This window comes from Choloepus didactylus, chromosome 7 (genome assembly GCF_015220235.1).
Source record: "Choloepus didactylus isolate mChoDid1 chromosome 7, mChoDid1.pri, whole genome shotgun sequence".
Taxonomy (NCBI): Eukaryota; Metazoa; Chordata; class Mammalia; order Pilosa; family Megalonychidae; genus Choloepus; species Choloepus didactylus.
In genome coordinates, this window is record NC_051313.1 from 146,107,378 (window position 1) to 146,128,128 (window position 20,751).

The following is a 20,751-nucleotide window of genomic DNA, read 5'->3' on the forward strand; positions in this document are numbered from 1 at the left end:
CATAGATGACTTTGAGGGGCTGAAAACTTCAGTGGAGGAAGTAACTGCAAATGTACTAGAAATCACAAAAAGAACTAGAATCAGAAATGGAGGCTGAAGATGTGACTGAATGACTGCAACCTCATGAAAAAACTTTAAACAGATGAACGGCTTCTTTTGGATGAGCAAATGAAGTGGTTACTTGAGATGGAATCTACTCCTGGTGAAAACGCTGTAGGAACATTGTTGAAATGACAACAAAGGATTCTGAATATTACACAAACTTAATTGATAAAGCAGCAGCAGGACTGAAAAGGACTGTCCGCAATTATGAAAGAAGTTCTACTGGGTAAAATGCTACCAAACAGCATCACATGCTACAGAGATCTTTTGGGAAAGGAAGAGTTGACGGATGTGGCACATTTCACCGCTGTCTTATTTTAAGAAATTGCTACAGCCACTCCAACCTTCAGCAACCACCACCCTGATCAGTCAGCAGCCAGTCAGTCAGCATCAAGGCAAGACTCTCCACCAGCAAAAATATTACAACTTGCTGAAGGTTCAGATAATGGTTAGCATTTTTTAGCAATAAAGTCTTTTTTAACAGAGGTGAGTACATTTTTTTTTAGACATAACACTATTGCACACTTTAACAGACTACAGTATATGAACCAGGAAACCAAAAAATTCGTGTGACTCGCTTTATTGTGATAGTCATTTTATTGTGGTGGCCTGGAACCAGACTCGCCGTATCTCTGAGTTATGCCTGTAAATATTAAGTTTGTTTATGGATCAGTGTGATTCATTTATAACAAAATGGTAGATGGGAAAATGTTCACATGTTCTGGACTTTATAAAGGAGCTCAGGGAACTCTGATAGATGTGAGGAGCTGCTATGAGATGGCAGAGACTACCACGAGGTGAATCCATTAAACAGGGTGCACAGCTAATAAACATTCATACAGTGGTTAAGAGCAGGGACCCTAGTTCCAACCCTGTTGCATTACTTATACAATATTGGGGAAGTATCAGCATCTCTGTGACTAAATGTCTTCATCCATAAACATTTACCACCTACATCATTCAAGGAATTAAGCTAAGCACTTTGGGGATTCAAAGATAATCACTATGTGTATTACTTTCAAATTCTAAAACCTAAATGGGGATAGAGATGGTACATAAGTAACTGAAATACTAAGTTTAAAAAAAAAGTGAATGAGTGGACCCTGGAGCTTGAGAGACTGAGTTTGAATCCTAGCTCCACTACTTGCTTTGAGAACCAGGGAAAGTAACTTAACTCTTCGGGCCTGTTTCCTCACCTCTATGATGGGGATAATAATTACTGACACCTCAGAAGGTTGTATAAGAGTTAAGTTTAATAGAAAGAGCTTTGAACAGTCATCACATAGCAAATGCTCAATAAATGTTAACTGTTATTAGCATTGTAAGGAGAGTTCAGGAAGGAATATTATTCATAGCAAGTAGTAGGAGGTGTCACTTGATGGATGAATAGGATACACAGTAGTCAAAATTAACTATTAGCAGCAGCATTTTATAAACCAAAAGTAGACATCAGGTGACAGGGGCTTCCAAATACTTTTGTTAAAATCTAAAATGACATATCAATAACTATTACAATAGTGCCAGTTACACTGATGAAGATATAAACCCTGCTCTCAATGAGCTCATAATTCAGTAAAGGAGTCTGAAACACAAAAAAAGTATGGAAAATTAATAACACTTTCAAAGATCAGACAATGTCTCTTTCCATCCAGTTTTTCATTTCATTGGATAGTCTGCAGTAGTTGATGCTATACATAAACATTTGGGCTTTAGAAAATTCTAGTTACACTTTAAATCGTTTCCTTTCCACTTATTTCCCTCTTCTAGTAAAAATCTAGTATTACTCTAAATATTCTAAGTATTAATCTAAGTATGCCCATCAATTTTACTCTTTAGTTTAGTTTACTCTTTAGTTTCTTCCAGCTAGTAAAATCACTGAAATAATTCTCTCTGGTATGAAACTGACAATAACTCAAGCAGCAATTTCATTTGGCTCAATATTATAGTAATTCCCAAGTCCATGCCGTCGTGATTTTTAGAAATCAATACAATGGCTATAGGAGGACTATATCTTGACAGGCGACCTACTGATTTCCAACTTAGAAATCTGAGAGCTGTTTCCCAGACCTGAAGCCTAACACCCACTGTGATCTAAATCTAATCACTCTGTCATTGTCAGATAACATGAAGTAATTCAGGTTTCATATCTATTTGGAAACCACAAAGGAATCTTTAACCTGGGTTTCCAAGATTCAAGTCCATGACACGTTGCCACTTGGCCTTGAGATGCTTAACATTCAATGCCAAAGTTTCACCTGAATGACCCATGATACAATACAATATCCTCAGCAGCACAGAAGGAATGAACTACTAACACACACAACATGGATGAGTCTCAAAAATGAGCTGAGTAGAAGAAGGCAGACAGAACTACTTATAATATTATTCATGACATGAATGCTAGAAAAGGTAAATCGAATCTATATTAACAAAAAGAGGAACTGTAGGTTATCTGAGGCTGTGGTTGGGAGAAATGACTGAGAAAGGGGTACAAGGGATCTTTTGGGGTGATGGAAATGTTCCATATCTTGATTGCTGTGGTGGTTACTCAGGGGAATATATACATATATTTGTAAATACTCATTAAAATGTACACTTTAAGGGGGAGGATTTCATTGCATATAAATAATACCTCAATAAAGTAGATTTTAAAAAAACCAAAGACAGTATAGCTGTAATTATTTTTTAATTCATTAATGAAATATGGATACCTTATTTTTAAAAATTAATACATTGTGAATAAAGCTAGAGTTCTCTCTACACCCTCCCAGTCTGTCTCCACCCCTAATCTCTCCCACCTCCACCCTTTCTCCAAATAACCACTGCTATCAGTTTGGTATAGATTCTTCGGTATGCTTAAAAGATATTTATATACATATTTAACCACTGAAAATGTACAGCATTTTTTTTTACAGAGATATAAACTGCATGTATCTTTCTGCAACTTGCTATTTTCACTTAGCATTATGTTTCTCAGATCTGCCCATGTTAATATAGATTTCATTTATTTCTTTTAACTCCAACATAGTAATCTATTCCATAACTAAGCCACATTTTATTTAGCCAGGTTGCACCCCTTCTGATAAATACTGAGGTTGTGTTTCCCTGTTAGAATTCACCAATGGAGAGGAAACAGCAGTTACCTGTGGTGTGGGCAGAGGGATTGCAGGTGGTGCCCCAAGAGTACCTCAGCCTTATTTACAAGGTCCAATTTTTCACAATGAGAATGTATTTACGTATTACTTATATAATTAAGCATTGAATTTTTAATTAAAGAATGTTATGATGCATTAGTACCAAAAAAGAATGAAACAAAATCACTAAAAAGAAGCAAATCATCTGTAACAATAAGGAAAGCAAAGTTACAGGGCATAATAGTATAGGCATGGTTTGGGACCTAAGTATTTATTGAAAAAGAATGATCTGAGCACTAAACAGACCAGAAAAATACATTCCCCTACTCAAAGCAATTACAATGAAAATATCAGCATACTGGTTTTCATGGCATAATTAATACATACACAAACACTGCATTTATATTTTCTGCTTTCTTCTTTTGTGACTATGGTGTCTTTCCCCATCCCTGAAATGAAAGGGGTGGGGAAAAAAAAAAAACTATTATAAACTACGGACATTTTGATACTAGAGCTTTAAAATAGTAATTCACCAGTAATACTGTTTGATCAGCTATAAACCAAAACAAACTAAACATTCATTTAGAACTGTACAGTGATTTTTTTAAGAGTGAATAAGGAAAAATGAATTATTAAAACTAAGGCACAAAACTGAAATACAGATAAGCAAAATGGGTTTTTTTTTTCAATTGTGCTTTGGAGCTTTGCTTGAAAATTAGCTTTGAATATATGCATATATGACTGACAACCAGGGAATTCATTTCAAAAAGAATATTAATACCATGGAAGGACTTCAGAAATTGCCTGATTTTCTTATCCTGATTCCTATCTCAACTCCCTACAATTCATTCTACCTTGGGGGTGGATATCAGAGATTAGTCTTGTCTGATTGAGAAGTATTTCCGGTCAATATCCAATTTATTCCATCTAAAGGAAAATTATTTCATTTTTATTTTGAGGGCTTCTATATATTTAAGTCAACAGGGATTGACGAGAAGTGTCAATATATTACTTAAGTGGAAAAAGAACTAACAAACTTAAAAGAAGCAAAAGAGCACAATCTCTGAGATAATCAAGAGTTGAGTAACATTATTATAAAATATCAGTATATGAACCAAAAGGCATTACTAAGCAAATAGTACAGTTTTAGAAAAGAAGGACTAAATTACAGCTAGCTTTAAACCTATAAATTGAATGATAGTAAGATGAGCAAAATTCCCAAATAGCTCAGCCTTGTAATCCCTGACTTCAGTGGCTCTGGAAAGAGGGTCAGTCAAGGGTCTACTATTTGATAAGTACTGTGCATCTAAAAATAAGTGAGACATGGACCCTGCCTTCAAGGAGCTCACAGGCTAGGAGAGAAAACAGTAATTGTTAAGTACAGTGACAAGTATGTGCTAGCTAAGTTGGTGATAAAATGGGAAATGTGGTCAATTCTGCTTGAATAAGTGAGAAAAAGCTTCACAGATATGACTGAGCAGGGTCTTAATGGATGACCAGGAGTTTGTCAAGCAAGCTGTGGAAAAACACAAAATAATTCAGGCTGGCAAGGGCCGAAGCCATAAATTTCATGGGGTAGCGAGTGGCAAGATCAGAGGCTGACAGGTAGCAGGAATCCTGACTCTGGAGGGTCTTGAGAGTCTGCTAAAGAATTTGAATGTTGCCACTAAAGAGTTTTAAGAGGAGAAAATTCATTCTGGTTGTGGAGTAAGGGATGGATTTATATGGGACAAGCTTAGACACAGACAGAACAAGTGGGAAAACTATCATCTTCCAGACAGACAGCAATAGACAGAAAGGAGGAGATGAATGTGAGGTATCTTCAAGTAAACTTACAGCAATTAGGAGTATCTAAAATGACTGATTTCTGACTTAGGTGATGAGATGGATGGTCAGCCCTTGAGCCAGGTTGGGGAATGCGCTCATCTTTTTCAATGAAAGATTAAAAGTTCAGTTACAGACCTGATGAATTTGAGATCTAGGAAGCTATGTCCAGTAAGCCTCTTGGAATACAGGCATACCTCGTTTTTATTGCACTTTGCAGATACTGCATTTTATACAAATTGAAGATTTGTGGCAACCTGGTCTCGGGCAAGTCTACTGGTGCCATTTTCCAACAGCATGTGCCCACTTCGTGTCTCTGTCACAAATTTTTCATTATCATTATATCTGTTATGATGATCTGTGATCCTTAATGTTTCTATTGTAATTGTTTTGGGGCGCTTTGAACCACTCCCACATAAGATGGTGAACTTAATCAATAAACGTTGTGTGTATTCTGACTATTCCACCAACCAGGTGTTTCTTGTCTTCTCTCCCTCTCCACAGGCTTCCCTATTCTGAGACACAACAATATGGAAATTAGGCCAATTAATAACCCTACAGTGGCCTCTCAGTGTTCAAGGGAAAGGAAGAGTTTTGCCAATGACTACTGAGTTCTTCATGTGTACACTGATCATATACCAGATCACTTTAAACCAAAAGCTTGAAATGACTAAGCTTAGTCAAGAAGACATGTTAAAAGCTGAGACAAGCCAAAAGCTAGGCCTCTTGCCCCAAACAGTTAGCCAAATTATAAATGCAAAGGAAAAGTTCTTGAAGGAAATGAAAAGTGCTACTCCAGTGAACACACGAATAACAAGAAAGTGAAACAGCCTTATTGCTGCTATAGAGAAAGTTTGAGTGGTCTGGATAGATCAAACCAGCCACAACATTCCCTTAGGTCAATGTTTAACCCAGAGCAAGGCCATAACTCTCTTCAATTCTGTGAAGGATGAGAGAGGTGAGGAAGCTGGAGAAGTCTGAAGCTAGCAGAGGTGGTTCATGAGGGTTAAGGAAAGAAGCCGTCACCAAAACCTAAAAGTACAAGGTGGAGAAGCAAATGCTGACAGCAGAAGCTGTGGCAAGTTATCCAGAAAATTTAGCTAAGATACAGAAAATTTCACTGTTGTCTTATTTTAAGAAATTGCAACAGCCACCGCAAACTTCAACAACAACCACCCTGATCAGTCAGCAGCCATCAACACTGAGGCAAGACCCTCCACCAGCCAAAAGATTACAATTAGTTGAAGGCTCAGATGATGGTTGGCATTTTTTAGAAACAAAGTATTTTTTAACAAAGGTAGGTAATGTTTTTTTTTTAGATATAATGTTACTATTGCATACTTAATAGACTACAGTATAGTGTAAACGTAACTTTTATATGCACTGGGAAACCAAAAAATTCGTGTGACTCGCTTTATTGAGATATTCGTTTTATTGTGATCTGGAACAAAACCTGCAATATCTCTGAGGTATGCCTATATAGGAACAGATGGCAAATGATTCAAAATTATATTGGTATTGTTCATACCCCTTCAGCTATTAAAACTTTTATCAAAGATACTACCAAGGGCAAAACTGACCAATTTGTTAAAGTTTGAATCTTCTCCCTGACCCTCTACGCCTTTTAACTGAGGAATTAACAAGAGAAAGAATAAGAAAGGGACAAGGAGAAAGGAAGGAATAGAAGAAAGGGATCTGGGCAAATACTTTTGACATAATTAACTCCCTACCCCTAGACTTTACTTTCACATCTCCTGGTTAGGAAACAACTGATTAAAAAGTAAAACCAATATCTAATCATGCATACAGAGAACTATGTCACTAGAGCTACATGTATTTGAATTGGCAATGAGGAATGTTAAGAACCTCCAATTATAAACTCTCCTCATGTTAATCGACTCTTCCAATCTACTTTCTCAATGTGGTCTACAAAAGAAGGATCTATTCTACTTTTCAAAAGTAAACACTTCAACACTGGATGATGCATGTTAGACTTACCTCTCTTTCTTTCTTCTTGAGTCCCAGTTTTTATCCTTATCTTTACTTTTCTTTCGTTTGTGTGGGCTCCTACTTCGATCCCTTCTATGTCGTGAACATTCAGCATCCAAATAGCTTCCACCAGACTGCCGTGAATCTACTGAAGCTGATCGCCTTTCTTCTTTCCTGAAAGGCAGAAGGTAACATTAGTCAGCTTTAACCACTTCTCTCCAATATGCAGGCACACACACATGAGCCTGAAGGCCAGAATTCCATATCAGATCAATGACAGACGGTCTAGTAAAATATGCATAATTTCACAGTCCATATAAGAGGGCAGTCAAAGTTTCATAGCTCATATATTAAGTTTCACTATTTCATGAACTATTTCACTAATATGGTTGCCCCTCAAAAAACAAGAAAAGGGCAATGTCATGAAATAATTCTGGTCATGACACAATCCTGAGCAATTACAACAATAAACCACAAGCGTTTTGATGATTTATAGTGTGCCACTACTGGTCCTTGAAATGCTTAAACTTTGTTAATCAAGTGTCGGTAAAAGATTAAAAACAGAAGATCTTCACCAATAAAGACAGTGACATACTTTTCAGCATCATCCTCGGCTTTTTCCTGCTCTTCCTGCCACTGACTACTGAGTTCTTCCATGTGTACATTGATCACATCCCGGATCACCTTAGGAGAGTTAAGCACAGACATTTCAGATGGGAAATCTGTGCAAAAAAATTAAGACTATAAAGTTAGAAAAGTTGCTACTAATAATCACTCAAATTATTTACTACGAGCTATGATATAATGGACATGTGCAGGTTAGAGAACATAAAAAAGCAATGGTCAAATTGGAATATGAATGGTAGATAAAAGTCTATATGAAGGTTAAGTTTACTGAAGTTGATAACTTTAATATGATTATGCAACAAAATATCCCTGTTCTTAGGAAATACACACTAAGTATTCAGGAACAATGGGTAATAATGATTTATGTTAACTTACTCTTAAAACTCTCAGAAAAAATTATGTACAGATCAAAAGCAGGAGAGCACAAATAAATGGGGAAGAGTACAAAAGTGTACTACTTTTGTATTATTTTTAGTTTTGCAACTTATCTACAAGTTTGAGATTATTTACAAATAAATTTTTAAGAAACAACTTAAAATTAAGGCAAAGACAGTCACTTCACAGAGACTTTTCTCATTAGATTATAAATCCCTTACTTGTAAGAACCATTTAAAACTGTGCTTCTTTTCTATTTCCCCTTGCCAACAAGTATGGTGGCATGCACCCAGCACTGGGGATACACATATGAAAACTAAAAGCGTATGCTTTCCAAAGGCTAATTAGGAAACAGTTTAAGAAAAAAGGTATGGGATACAAGAAAAATGTCAGAGTGATATATCACTATAGTGATATACAATCACTGTATTCCTTTCCTTCATGTAACTTCCAAAGTCCCCACCCTCAACCCCAATTCTACTACAACATCTAGTAGAACCAGCTTTCTCTCACTATATAGCTCTTCAGAAGCCCTCAGCTCTGAAGCCTTCAGATTACTCAAGGTTCTCCGAAAAAACTCCTGTAAGCCTATCTACTCTTAGGAATGCCAGTCCTTCCACCTGGAAAATCGTATCCACTACTTCTCCAATATATTCTCCTCTTGAAAGCCTAAGACATGTCAAGGTCTATCGCAGGGAGTGGTATGAACCACACACACCTATCCCTGCACACTCCATCTCCAGCTGAGTAGCTCTGTCAGCCTGTGAGCTCCTTGGAGACTCGAGAGAGCCCACCCAGCAAAAGATCTGCCACAGGGGAAAGGTGACAGAGACAGTCCTTACCTCTCCCTGCTTCTTTCTCCTTTTCCCACAAACGCCACCTTCTCTAGGAAGCATATACTAAACTTATCTTTTACAAAGAATCTCTCCCTCTTGGCACAGCATTTGGATTTCATCTCTATTTTAGCACTTAATAAAATCTTTATTTTGAAATGCCTGCTTCCTTTATTATGAGCTCTTTGAAGGTGGGTTCTATGTGTCATTTATCTTTGCATACCCCATAGCCATGTATTGTGCATAGTAACTTCAGTATATATACTAAATATTTGCCAAAATTTGTTAAAGTTTAGGTTCTGCTTCAGAGCAAACAAAAAATTACTTAAGACAGGCATGAAGTTAGGAATGGCCAGATATATGGCAGGTAAACCACTGAAAGATTTGTAAATACTAAGTATTTACTGAAGAAAAGATATTTGGGATCTGCCTTCAAAACTAAGAGCAAGGGGTAAGGTGAGAAGTGGGTGAAGGTACAGATAAAACAGGACATAAGATGGTAATGGTTGAAGCTGGGTGATGGCTACATAAGGGTTCCTAATACTATCCCATATACAGTTCTGTATATATTTGACTATATCCTTAACAAAAAGCTAACCAAAAAATCATAAAGAACACTAGCAGCAGTATTTAGAATTGATTACAAGTTATGAGATTAGAGAAGAAACAACTTATGAAGCAACCACCAAATACTTGAGGGCCTACAAGAATCACTCAGGTCCCAGACCTCTACTGAGAGAGAGAAGATTAAAACAGACTCTTAAATTGTACAAAGGAGACTAAAACACATTCTTACATTGTACAAAGGAGAGCATATAATCAAGTGCTATGCTGTGTGATAACACACTGTCAAGTGCAAGAACCCAGTGGATGGCTGAAAGTCAGTTAATACCTTGTGGAAATAGTGGGCCTGAAGCACATTCAGATTTATAATGGCAGAGGAGAGTATTTCAGGTGAGAAAATAACACTTATTAAAGTGTTATTTACACATAGTTAGGAGTAACTATGTGTAATCATGATATAGTTTAAGAGACATACCTGACTAAAGCAAAAGAAAATAAAACAAGACCAGATCACAGAAGGTCTTTGAAATCACAGAGCGAGGTAAGAAATAATGTGGGAACAAGCAAGGATTCAATGAGGAAATTATTTGTAGCGTTGGGGCAAGGTAATTTAAGTACCAAAACTTCATCAACTCTATTCATTAAATGATATCTGAAAGTAAGTCTAGATATACATCATGAAATTAATGCATAATTTATACTCAGGCATTTAAGTTCCAATATTTAGTAGAGTACAAAAAATTTCTGCAAAAAAAGACAACGAACATTTATTGAGCAATTTCTATGGTCATAAGCATTATCTCAATCAATTCTCATAACAACCTTCCAAGGTTTGTGCTATTATAAAATGAAAAAAATCAAATATTGAAACGATCAAATTACTTGCACAAGTCAGCCAATATAAACAGCAGAATCAAAACTCAAACCCAGGTGTGTCTAAAGACAAACCTCATGTTCTTATAGCTTTGCAATACCATATTCTCAAAAGAGTTATTTTTTAAGATAGCAAAACCTCTTTATATAACTTAGAACACCACCTAAGGGAAATTTTTGTTCTCAACAAAGCTCTACAAGATTATGTAAAACTTACCTCAGTGTATGATTTCTTGGTTATATGAACATTTTTAGCTCTGTAGGACTGGCGTCTTCTTTTATAATCTCTCACTTCCGCCAGGATTTCAAGGTAAGATTTTGGACTTTTCCGGCTATTATCTAATAAAAGATAAAATTATTATATCCTTAAGAGCTTTTCAATTCTTCTGAATTAGCAGGTAGGAATATCACAATCATCCTGAATGTTTAGGTTCATGAACTTAAGTAACAAAACAGTTAAAAGTAACATTCTTACTGAAGGAAGGTATGCTTAACGTAAAAGTTAGAGATCAAAATTTTATGCACTAAACAAACATCTTAATAGATACATGAATATCAGAGGAAGCAAAAACATCCTGTACCAACTCATTCTCAAAATGGCTTGACAATTAAATCATATTAATAACCCTCAAAGGATGGAATGATAATTAAGAAATGTAAAACTATCATCTCAAACCTTGATTGACTTTCGCAGCCAAGTCTACAAAGAGATCACTGTCATTTTCAATGATCTGAGAACTGGAACGCTTTTTCTTTGTCTCCTCAATTACAAAATCATAGATGGCGAGACGATCAGCTTGGGTTAGATCACAAACAAACCGTTTGTGATTCAGAGGAACTTCACCAGGTAAAGAAGAATAAATCCCTAAAGTAAAAATAAAACCACAATAATAAACAATACATGAAGCATTGTAGAATTAAAATCTACTACTCAACTTTAAACATGGGCTATAATAATGTAATATTAACGCAAACATTTTTTCATAGTTATCCCTAAATATACAAATAGAACTCTAAGAGATAAATGGTAAACAATAACTTTATCCTGAATGCTACAGATCTACAGAAAGGAGGTTCTGTGGACTACCCATATAACGAAAGTAGAAATTAACATTCTTTATGTTTATAAGCTTTTCCCTATAAAACTGAAAAATTTGTTTTCAAGAAGTAACACAAAGTATAACCCCTTTGAAAATAAATTATGAAAGCATGAAAATGCATAAACAATGCATTTTTCGTATGTGGCATCAAGCAACATTTTCAATATTCAAAATATATTTTGACTTAAGAGTCAGGGGTCAAAAACAATTAATAGCAGAAATCCCAAACTTCCTCAGATGGGAGAAACACAGATTAATTTGAGACTAAACCCATTTGATTTCCTGAGGAACACAGATTAATTTGAGACTAAGCCCATTTGATTTCCTGAGGAAGCATATTAGCATAACCTAATTAACTGGGAAAAGGATCAAAGCAGTGCCGCCCCCCCACCCTACTCCGACAGTTATAGAACTTTCTAAAATCTGCTCATTAATGAAAAAAAATAAATACAATACCTTGATATGATGTATTAAACATTGAAGAAAAATTGTTTTGAGATTCATACTTTCTCAAAGCAATAAAAAAATTACTGTAACTGTAAATAAAACAATTTAATACAATTCTTTCTAGACTTCATTATCACTAATGCACTCAGAAAACATGAGCTAGCTACTAAAGGAATCCTTTTAATGTTTGCCAGGTTATCCTAAAGTAATAACTCTGATTCACAGAATAATGCAAAATCAGTAATTATTCCCAGATACTTAAATTTGGTAAAGTCTAACCTCATTAACTCTGAAGGTAAAGAAGCAAAAAAAGAATTCAAATAGGAGCTTCCTAGGAGCTGAATGTTAAAAGAGACATCATCTACAAGTGAAGAAGAGGTCCACCCTGAATTTGAGTCCTCAGTGTGACCACTATGGATAATACATGGCCATTTACACTAGTCAAAAGGTTTTGAGTTAGTAGGGAGAAGGGATTCCCTTTCAAGTCAACCAATTCTACTCTAATTCTGGCAGGCACTAAGAAAAGCCCTTCTATGTCAAAGGTGTTAAAACATCTAATTTTATATGATAAAAATGTGCTGGCTTTGATAAGCCCAATTCCTTTCAGTATAGGCTACAAAAATCTAGGAGAAAAATATGAAGATTAGAAAATGTTATAATAGTTATTACAAACAAGCACTACAAAAACTTTTGCCTAATCATTGTTTTAAACAAAGAAATATAATTTCCTCCTTAAAATATTTGGAGTTTTCTTTGATTTCTTTATGGTAATGATAGAAGCTTAAATGGCATGAAATTCAACTAAAATTTCAAATCAAGCCTATAAAATTGTGACAGCTATTAAAATAAAGTTTAGAAAGGTGAATGATACTTTTAAAAGGATATCATTTGCAAAAAGGATACTGCATATCTTTAAATAAGAAGTACATTCAGGTTTCTAACTCCTCTTTATACTCACCCCAATTACTGAAAAAGAAGAAGTACAAGAAAAATTAAACAACAAACTGCAATCAAATCATTCAGAACACAGATATTTCTGATTAAAAAAATGGATAAGCACATTTAAATCAGCTCATATTTACATAAAACATAAATTTTCAAAATGCCAGTTTCTATAAGATTTAGAGGTACATCCGAATGTGATAACATCACAGTAATTCTGCAATCCTATACTTTTTTAAATAACTCCAATTCTCATCCTTCCCTGCCAGTCACATTTGCCATCGCAGGTATCTTGAACACATGACATATAATATCAGTGAGACACATTGTTTCAAAGAAACAAACTCAGAATTTTAGACCTGGAAGAAGAGAGAAAGAAATGAAGGCCCATAGAAATGAAATGACTTGGCGAAGACCTCACAAATGAGAGGAGTAGACTGGATCTTAGAACAATTTTATCCTGTCTCTGTAGGTTCTTTTAAAGCACACTCATCTTCCAGTCATGTCCATGTCTCAGATATACTTCAGGAAATTGAAGTACAGCAACTTGAAACTTTAATATTGAAGGAAAAAGATAAACCACTAAATATATGACTGTTTATGACTGAAATTAATATCTTGGTTATAAAATCAACCAAAGTATATCTAAAAATAAGTAAGTAGAAATGTGTACACTGAGTTTAGACCTGGCATGACTGATGAAAAGAAAACATACATGTAACTTCATCAAAACTTACATTTTAGTGCATAACAAACATACCATTAATTAAATGGGGAAATTAAAATTTTTCATGTTAGTCTTTCTTCCTTCAAAGTAAATACATCAACAATAAAGATATTAAGAGAAATTATTGTCCTGGGGTAAGAAGTTTAAAAATGCCCAAGACATATGAAGGCCACAAAAACAATTTCTATTCAGAAATTACAGAACTCTATAAAGGATGAAAAGATAAATTCTAGAGAGGGTTGCAGATGATATAAGAAGTAATTCTTAACAATTAACTCTTAATGTTAAGATAGTGTAAAAATTCAAAACCTAATAATAGTTTCCTTTATCTACTGAAAGAACTGTTCATTCAAAGTAATTCTTCGCTTTTGTAAACAACTAAGTTCAAAGTCCAAATCTGCTTTATTATTCAATTATTTAAATGGAAAACTTAGGATATTTTCTAAATTACTCACATATCAAATTCTTACCCATTTCATCATTTTAATACTGCTTTCAACATATTAATTTTCATTTATACAATGGCTATCAATAATTGAGCTAGGGCTAGTTCAGTATTCATTATCTCTAAAACAAGATAGTATTGTATCACAGATAAGGAAATGAAAACTCAAAGAAGGTAAGTTATTTGCACAAGGCCAAAGAGCTAGTCTATTTCTTTAAAACAGGCTTAAACAAAGTAGAATAAACAATGCACTGACATAGCTGGGAATATTTGAGTTTGTGATATTCTTCCACTTAAATAAATCATGATAGACATAAACAAATGAATAAATTTGAGCAATATCTGGAATTCTGATACGTATGTTTCACTAAACTCAGTTTCTAATAGAAAGCAGAATAACTCAGTTCAGAGTTTGTGCCAAAATTCAGCACTTGGCTCTAGATCCAGCTCTGCTATTAACCAGCGGAAGCATGTTACTTAACCTCTGTGTCCCTCCATTTCTGCAATTAAAATAAATTCAGTAAATCTATCAAGTTAAAAACCAAATAAAGCCCTTTAACTATTAACCTCTCCAAAAACACCAAAATCTCTACATTTTTTCGGTCCTCTAAGTAAACAGGAATAACGGGCAGAACCAGTAACAACGGCCAAAATGGCCAATTGGTCTGCGTTCAGTAATCTGTCCAAGTAAAATGAGAGTCAAATGTCTCCCTCGAAGACGAAACCTGGCATTTAGCTGACAGGCACCAGAGTGGGAGGTTCGAAACAGAAAATACAAGAAATGTGCTCTGGCTGTTGTAAGGAGGGACCAATGTAATGTAGACAGACTAAGGGTGAAATGGTTCCTCCTTCTGAAGCTCAAGTGCAACAAGGAGAAATAAAGTCCAGATATTGGCTGAGAACTATGGGTAAAGACCCTGAATTTCAATAAGGGATTAAAGCAACTACAACTACAGGTTGGTGAATATAATTCAGCTAGAAAGAAGAGTGAGGGAAAAAGGTAAGATGTCCAGAGAAAGCAATATCCAGAAGACAACTCAGGAATCATCATCATCATGCTTTAGCTAGATGTTATGCTTACTTAGATTCAGAAACCAAATTCTATTAATTCATTTGCTTCTATCTTTTTGATGGATTAAGTTTTCTTTCAATTTCCTCAAAGCTCATGCTTAAAAACTCCAATCTAGTCTCTGTTGACATAAGTTCCAGGCAGAAACTCTTTAACTCAACTACCAAGCCAGACACAAAGAGCTCCACAGACCCTCTGAAATTATATGTAAAGCTGTGTTTTTGCTTTTTTCTCAGGAGAGGATCCCTAGACCTCATCAGATTCTCCAAGAGATCCAAAATCTAAAATGATTAAACACCAACTCGTTCAAGAGGCAGTTCTCTGAATGCAGCTGTGAGTACTGATCTTTCTAGCCTAAGCCTTTCCTTGTGCATTGCATTTCAACAGTCTCAAGAGACAGGACTTTTCAGGGTAAGGCAGTCTCACCCAGTGGGATTTATTTACTAAATTAAATATATATCTATATATATCTATATATCTATATATCTATATAGATATATATATATTCACAAGGCAGTCTCACTTATTAGGTAATTCCAAAGCACGAATCCCTACTTAGGATACTGTCCTAGCTGGAAATATCTAACAAATCATGCTGAAACCAAGCAGATTAGCCCAATGTTAAATATTAAACATAACATTCCCTCTGCAATTGTTTTCATAAGATTTTTCTTGAAGAGAATTACCAATGTGTTTGTGGCAAAAAAATAATTTGATTCATTAGTATGCTCAAACTATGATGCTACTTACTTTGATTATAACAATCACCATCTTTTCCAACTGCAGTTCTAGCTTGTTTAATTATCTGGAATTGTGAGTCCTTATCTGCCCAAAACAAACAAACAAAAAAAACAAAAAACACACACATATAAAAACCATAATCACAACATGAATCATCAGTGTCCACAATTAATTTAACATCTGTACTGGTTTCCAACCCAAACTCTGTGGACAGAATCTTAAGAGAGAAAATGCCCACATCCCTGCCCACCTTCTCTGAATGCAGATTTCCTTGAAATCTAGGTGGAGCCAAGTAGGGAACCCAGACTTCAAGCAGTTCAGAAAATACTATAATCAAGCATGCAGCAGTAGCTGCTACAATTTTAGTGACCCATAATAGCTAACATTTCTTGAATCCCAGTTAAGTGTCAGGCACTATCCTAAGTGTATTACATATACTAGGTATCATTTAATCCTCACTAAGGTACTCTTAGCATTATCTCCATAAACAGGTTAAAGTGCTGCAAGTCAGACATCTGTTAGTGACAAAACCAGCAGTAGAATCAGGGCAGCCTGATTCCAGAGCCCATGCAAACCACTGTGAACACCTGGAACACATTTCCCTCCTCAGTCCTTATCTTCAAACTGTGTTGAGAGCCCAAATTTGTGTTATGACCAAGAAGACAGATACCTGCCTCTACTGGATGAAGCTTTGCAGGGTTTTCATGGCCAATAAATACAAGCCTGGTCTGTAAATTTCAGATTAAGAGAACTAGTTTCACTGTTAACTCTACATTCTTTTTAGGCACAAAATTTCCTACCTAATCATAAGCATGCTTATCAAATCAATTCTTTTGATAATTCAAAAATGAAAAATCAATACCTGTACTAAGATAGTAAAATTATAATCTAATAGCTTAATACTTACTCAACGTAACTGAAGGTATCTTCACATTCTCATAGAAAAATTCAGGATTATACATCTCATCCTAAACAGTAAAAAAAAAAAAAAAATGTTTAGTGTTCTCAAGAATCAGATAACTATTTTAAGAACTGATACAAACTAACAATAGATTGGTATCATTTTAAATATTTCTTGCAACAATTTGTGAACTTATGCAGTACCATTCTACCCTACAAATGAGGGCTATTACTCCATATTGGAAAATCTCACATTATACTTTCCAAGTACTGTGAATTTATTAATGCATGAATTACATGATATATACATAATACAGTAAATATCTGATACCTCTTCTTCTTTGGTGTAGCCCAGTTTCCTCAATCTACATGATACCATGTGCTTTGCTAAAGATGATTTAGGCATGTGATGATTGGAATCATAAGGGCATATCACAACTTCATCCTATAAAAATCAAATAGAAGCAAAAAAAATCAGATACATAACATTAACACTTGATTAAGTGGTGTTATCCTACACCTCTTCTTCTGCATGCCTCTCCCAACCTCCTGCGAGTATGAGTGCACATTTTAAAAACTCCAGTTCCCCATCTCTTTAAAGCCTCTGCTCTGTCTCCACCCCTTCAAAACCTAACTCTTTGAAAGATTTCTTTGTACTCACTGGCTCACCAACCATTTCCCCACCCACTACCATGATCATTCCACTGAAACCACTGCCTATAGGTCACTAATAACCTTCTTGTTACAATAGCCAAAGGACATGTCATATTTCTTAAGATATTTGAAATCTTGGAAGGTCATAACCCAATTGTCCGTATCTGTCATCTTGATACACTCAGATTCTTTCCACCTTTCTGGCACCTTTCACTTGGTCTCATCTAAATAACTGTCTTCCTTGTTCTTCTGGGCCCCCTTTAAATGTTGGTATTCCTTGGAGGTCTCATCAGTGACCAGTTAACATTCAATATATGCTTATGGAAGATCTCATGGCTTCAATTTTCACTGTATGGTGATGACACCCAAAATCTAGATCTTTAGAGCTTGAGTATCGTATCTTTCTTGAGTATCTTATATTAAAGACACTAAAAGTTCAACATGACCAAAAATAAATTCATTATATTCTTGGTCAGCTCTGGCACTTACTGGAAATATGAGCTAGGCCAAGTTACTTAACCTCTTTTTGCCTGTTTCCTCATCTATAAAATGGGGATAAGAGCAGGGCCTCTGCGATATAGTTACAGTAAAGAATAAATGAGTTATAAAAAAGTTTATATACATAAAGCAATTGTAACATGAACTGATACACAATAAGCATTTGATAAATGTAAACAATTATTAGTTTAGTAAAAAGCAAATACGATTAAGCTATGCCTCAACTTAATGCCTCCTCATTGCCCTCATAAGAAAAATTTAGATCTGACCCCCACCCCATGCCACCCCCACTGCCATTCCCCTCTATCTCCACACCCTATGCTCTAGCTATCCTTACCTACTTGAGACTTCCGGGTCTCGTCACACCCTTGCTCTAGCTTTCTACACAACCTGTTGATGCTTCTTCTGTGCCTCACCTAGCTAATGCCACTCACTGTTTAAATACCAACTTAGAATTCACTTTGTCCAGAAAGCCTCTGCTGTCCACCATCGCCTACAGCAATTCCAACACCACTCATTAGAGACTTGATCACATTATAATGCAATGACTTATTCTCTGTATTGCCCCTTATCACCATCAGACAGTAAACTCTGTAAGGACATTCAATATTAAAACACTTGAGCAGAAAAATAAAGATTCATTAACTATCTAGACTGCACCTATCCTAAGAATTATGATGTGAATTACCAGGATTTTTAAACCAGTAATTCTCTTGAATATCAGATCCTGGTTGGCAAAAATTAGCTGTAACCCCACAGCTGATTTTCAGAATTTTGGAGTTTTACAAAGGAGTTTTAAGGGGTAGCACAGCAATTAAGAACACAGACTCTGGAGGCAGAATGCCTGGGTTCAAATCCTAACTGCCATTTACTAGCAGTGTGTTCTTGGAAAAATTATAACCTCTCCGTGCTTCCTCATCTGTAAAATATGGAACAAACAGTATCTACCTCAGAGGGCAATGTAAACAATGCAATGTAAAGCAAGTGGCATGTAGAAAGTGCTATGTAAGTGTTCGTTAACACTAGGAATCCGAATTTGCTACAGTGCTGAGTAAACAACGATATGGAAAGGTTTGATAGGCCCCACCCCCTTGGGTATTCACCCCCCTTGGGTATTCACCCCCTTGGGTATTCACAGCTTCAAAACTTCTAAAGGAACTACGAAGATTTTTAAAAATTGGCCACTACAATCTTAATAAAATAAACAGTGAACAGTATGTATAAAAATCAAGTACCCTTTAAATGCCTCTGGGGGATCAGTTAGGTAATTGAAGCCTTAGAAAAATTATTACAGTATGGTAAAAGCACAAAGAATATTAGAGATCACGAATTATCCCAAAATGGGAGCACTCCTCTTCCTCCCACCCCACCAAAACCAACAAACCAAAAACCGAAATTCTAATACGCTGGCGTACATTCTTTTAAAACCAATTCTGATGTCCAGGAGAGTTGCTGGTTAACACATCTCACTGGCATCACTTAGTAATCCCAGAATCGGTGCTGTCCCGGTCGGAAATGCGCAAAGGTCCAGAAAGATTCGGGGACTAGTTCACCAGCTCTCCTAACCCCGAATCGAGCACAACTGCGGAATCCATGTGACATATGACAATGCAAATCGCCGGTACCTCTATCTCCCGGCAGCACCCTGAGACCCAGTCGCTTACTTGCTAAATGAGCTCCAGACCTGCCTCTAGCCCATCCGTTTTCATTTTTCCTTTCAGTCCGAAGCTCGGCGGAGCCCCAAGGCCCCACCTGGGCTCCCCGGCGCCCTCCCTTCGGCGGCGCCCGACGCGGATTTCCCCAGGACCAGCGGGGATTACAGGCCGAGAGCTCCCGAAGCACCCCGCGACCGCGCCTCAGGGCCCAGCGCCCCTCACCTCCGGCGCCTCCTCCTCGTCCCCAGGGTCCAACCGGTCCAGGCTCCAGCCCAGCGACGCCGTCACCTCCTCCAGTGTCCGGCAGCAACTCTCCACGAAGTCGCTCAGCTCCTGCTGGAGCCGCCGCCGCTCCTCAACCGGAGGAGGCTCGTCCTCCATGGCGGCGCCGGGCGAGAGAGCAGGAAGCCGCGGAACCACCGGCGGGCGCGCGCGGGACCCTGGGAGCCGCGTGACCTGAACAGCCTATAGGGAAGGGCTCTCCGAAAAGGGGCGGGAGTTGTCACTAGGAGACGCGTTTTCCGGCGTCTTTTCTAGTCTTCGCTGACTTCTGCGTGTTTCTTGAGTGCGTTTGCCCCTGGCCTTGAACCTGGTAGTACCTCCCCCAGACATTTAAAAAAAAAGAAAAATTGTTTATGTCTACAGAAAATCTTAAATAATAATACAATGGGCAATCGTCTGTCCTTCCTCCAGTTCATTATAAACGTGTTGCCACCTTTGCTTTACCTGGCTTTCTCTCCACACACACGCACCCACACCCACAGACTTATTCTTGCTGAACTACCTGAAGATAAGTTGCGGATACTCCGTGCCACCCCCAAATACGTCCTCATGCATCTCCTAAGAACAGGGACATTTTCCTACATTACGAGAACACATAATCAAATCTAAGAAAATTAATAATTCCATAATATCATCTAATATATAGCTTATATTCAAATTTCCCCAACTGTCCCCAAAATGGCTCTTATAGCTGCTTTATTGTTTTTTCAAGTCATGATCTATGTTTGGTTATTGTCTCCTTTAATTTTCAACAATCTCCCTCACCCTCCTTTTTAAGTCGTATTTTGTGAGGGTCCTAGGTCAGTTCTTGTAGAATACTCCTTATTCTGGATTTACATTATTTCCTTTATGATTAGATTCAGCTTAAGAATTTTTGCAAGAGGTGGACTGTGACTCCTGGGGAGGAATCTAGACCCGGCATTGTGGGATGGAGAACATCTTGACCAAAAGGAGGATGTGAAAGGAAATG

The 20,751-nt window shown here is 36.7% G+C and overlaps 1 protein-coding gene across 2 annotated transcripts; it reads right to left on the reverse strand.

The window, feature by feature from the left end:
• Nucleotides 1-1,337: 1,337 nt before the first annotated feature.
• SNRNP48 (small nuclear ribonucleoprotein U11/U12 subunit 48) lies at nucleotides 1,338-19,911 on the reverse strand. 2 transcript variants are annotated; one of them, XM_037844155.1, is made up of 9 exons: nucleotides 19,722-19,911; nucleotides 17,024-17,137; nucleotides 16,700-16,760; nucleotides 15,802-15,876; nucleotides 10,998-11,186; nucleotides 10,539-10,660; nucleotides 7,645-7,733; nucleotides 7,059-7,223; nucleotides 1,338-3,685 (listed from the first exon to the last, which is right to left on the reverse strand). In XM_037844155.1, exons 1-9 carry the CDS (start codon nucleotides 19,878-19,880, stop codon nucleotides 3,637-3,639), a joined length of 1,023 nt encoding a protein of 340 aa, XP_037700083.1. In that variant the 5' UTR covers nucleotides 19,881-19,911; the 3' UTR covers nucleotides 1,338-3,636. The 2 variants fall into 2 exon arrangements, with proteins under 2 accessions (XP_037700083.1, XP_037700084.1); XM_037844156.1 differs by lacking the exon at nucleotides 19,722-19,911 and adding an exon at nucleotides 19,260-19,276.
• Nucleotides 19,912-20,751: the final 840 nt, after the last annotated feature.

What these genes read in the sequence shown, in the direction of transcription:
- SNRNP48 (XM_037844155.1), bottom strand. Translation starts at nt 19,880, where the DNA reads ATGGAGGACGAGCCTCCTCCGGTTGAGGAGCGGCGGCGGCTCCAGCAG. An exon ending in TGGTGATTGTTATAATCAAA is followed by an intron (nt 11,187 to 15,801) that starts GTAAGTAGCATC and finishes TTTTTACTTTAG; the next exon opens with GGATTTATTCTTCTTTACCT. An exon ending in GCCGAGGATGATGCTGAAAA is followed by an intron (nt 7,224 to 7,644) that starts GTATGTCACTGT and finishes TCTGCCTTTCAG; the next exon opens with GAAAGAAGAAAGGCGATCAG.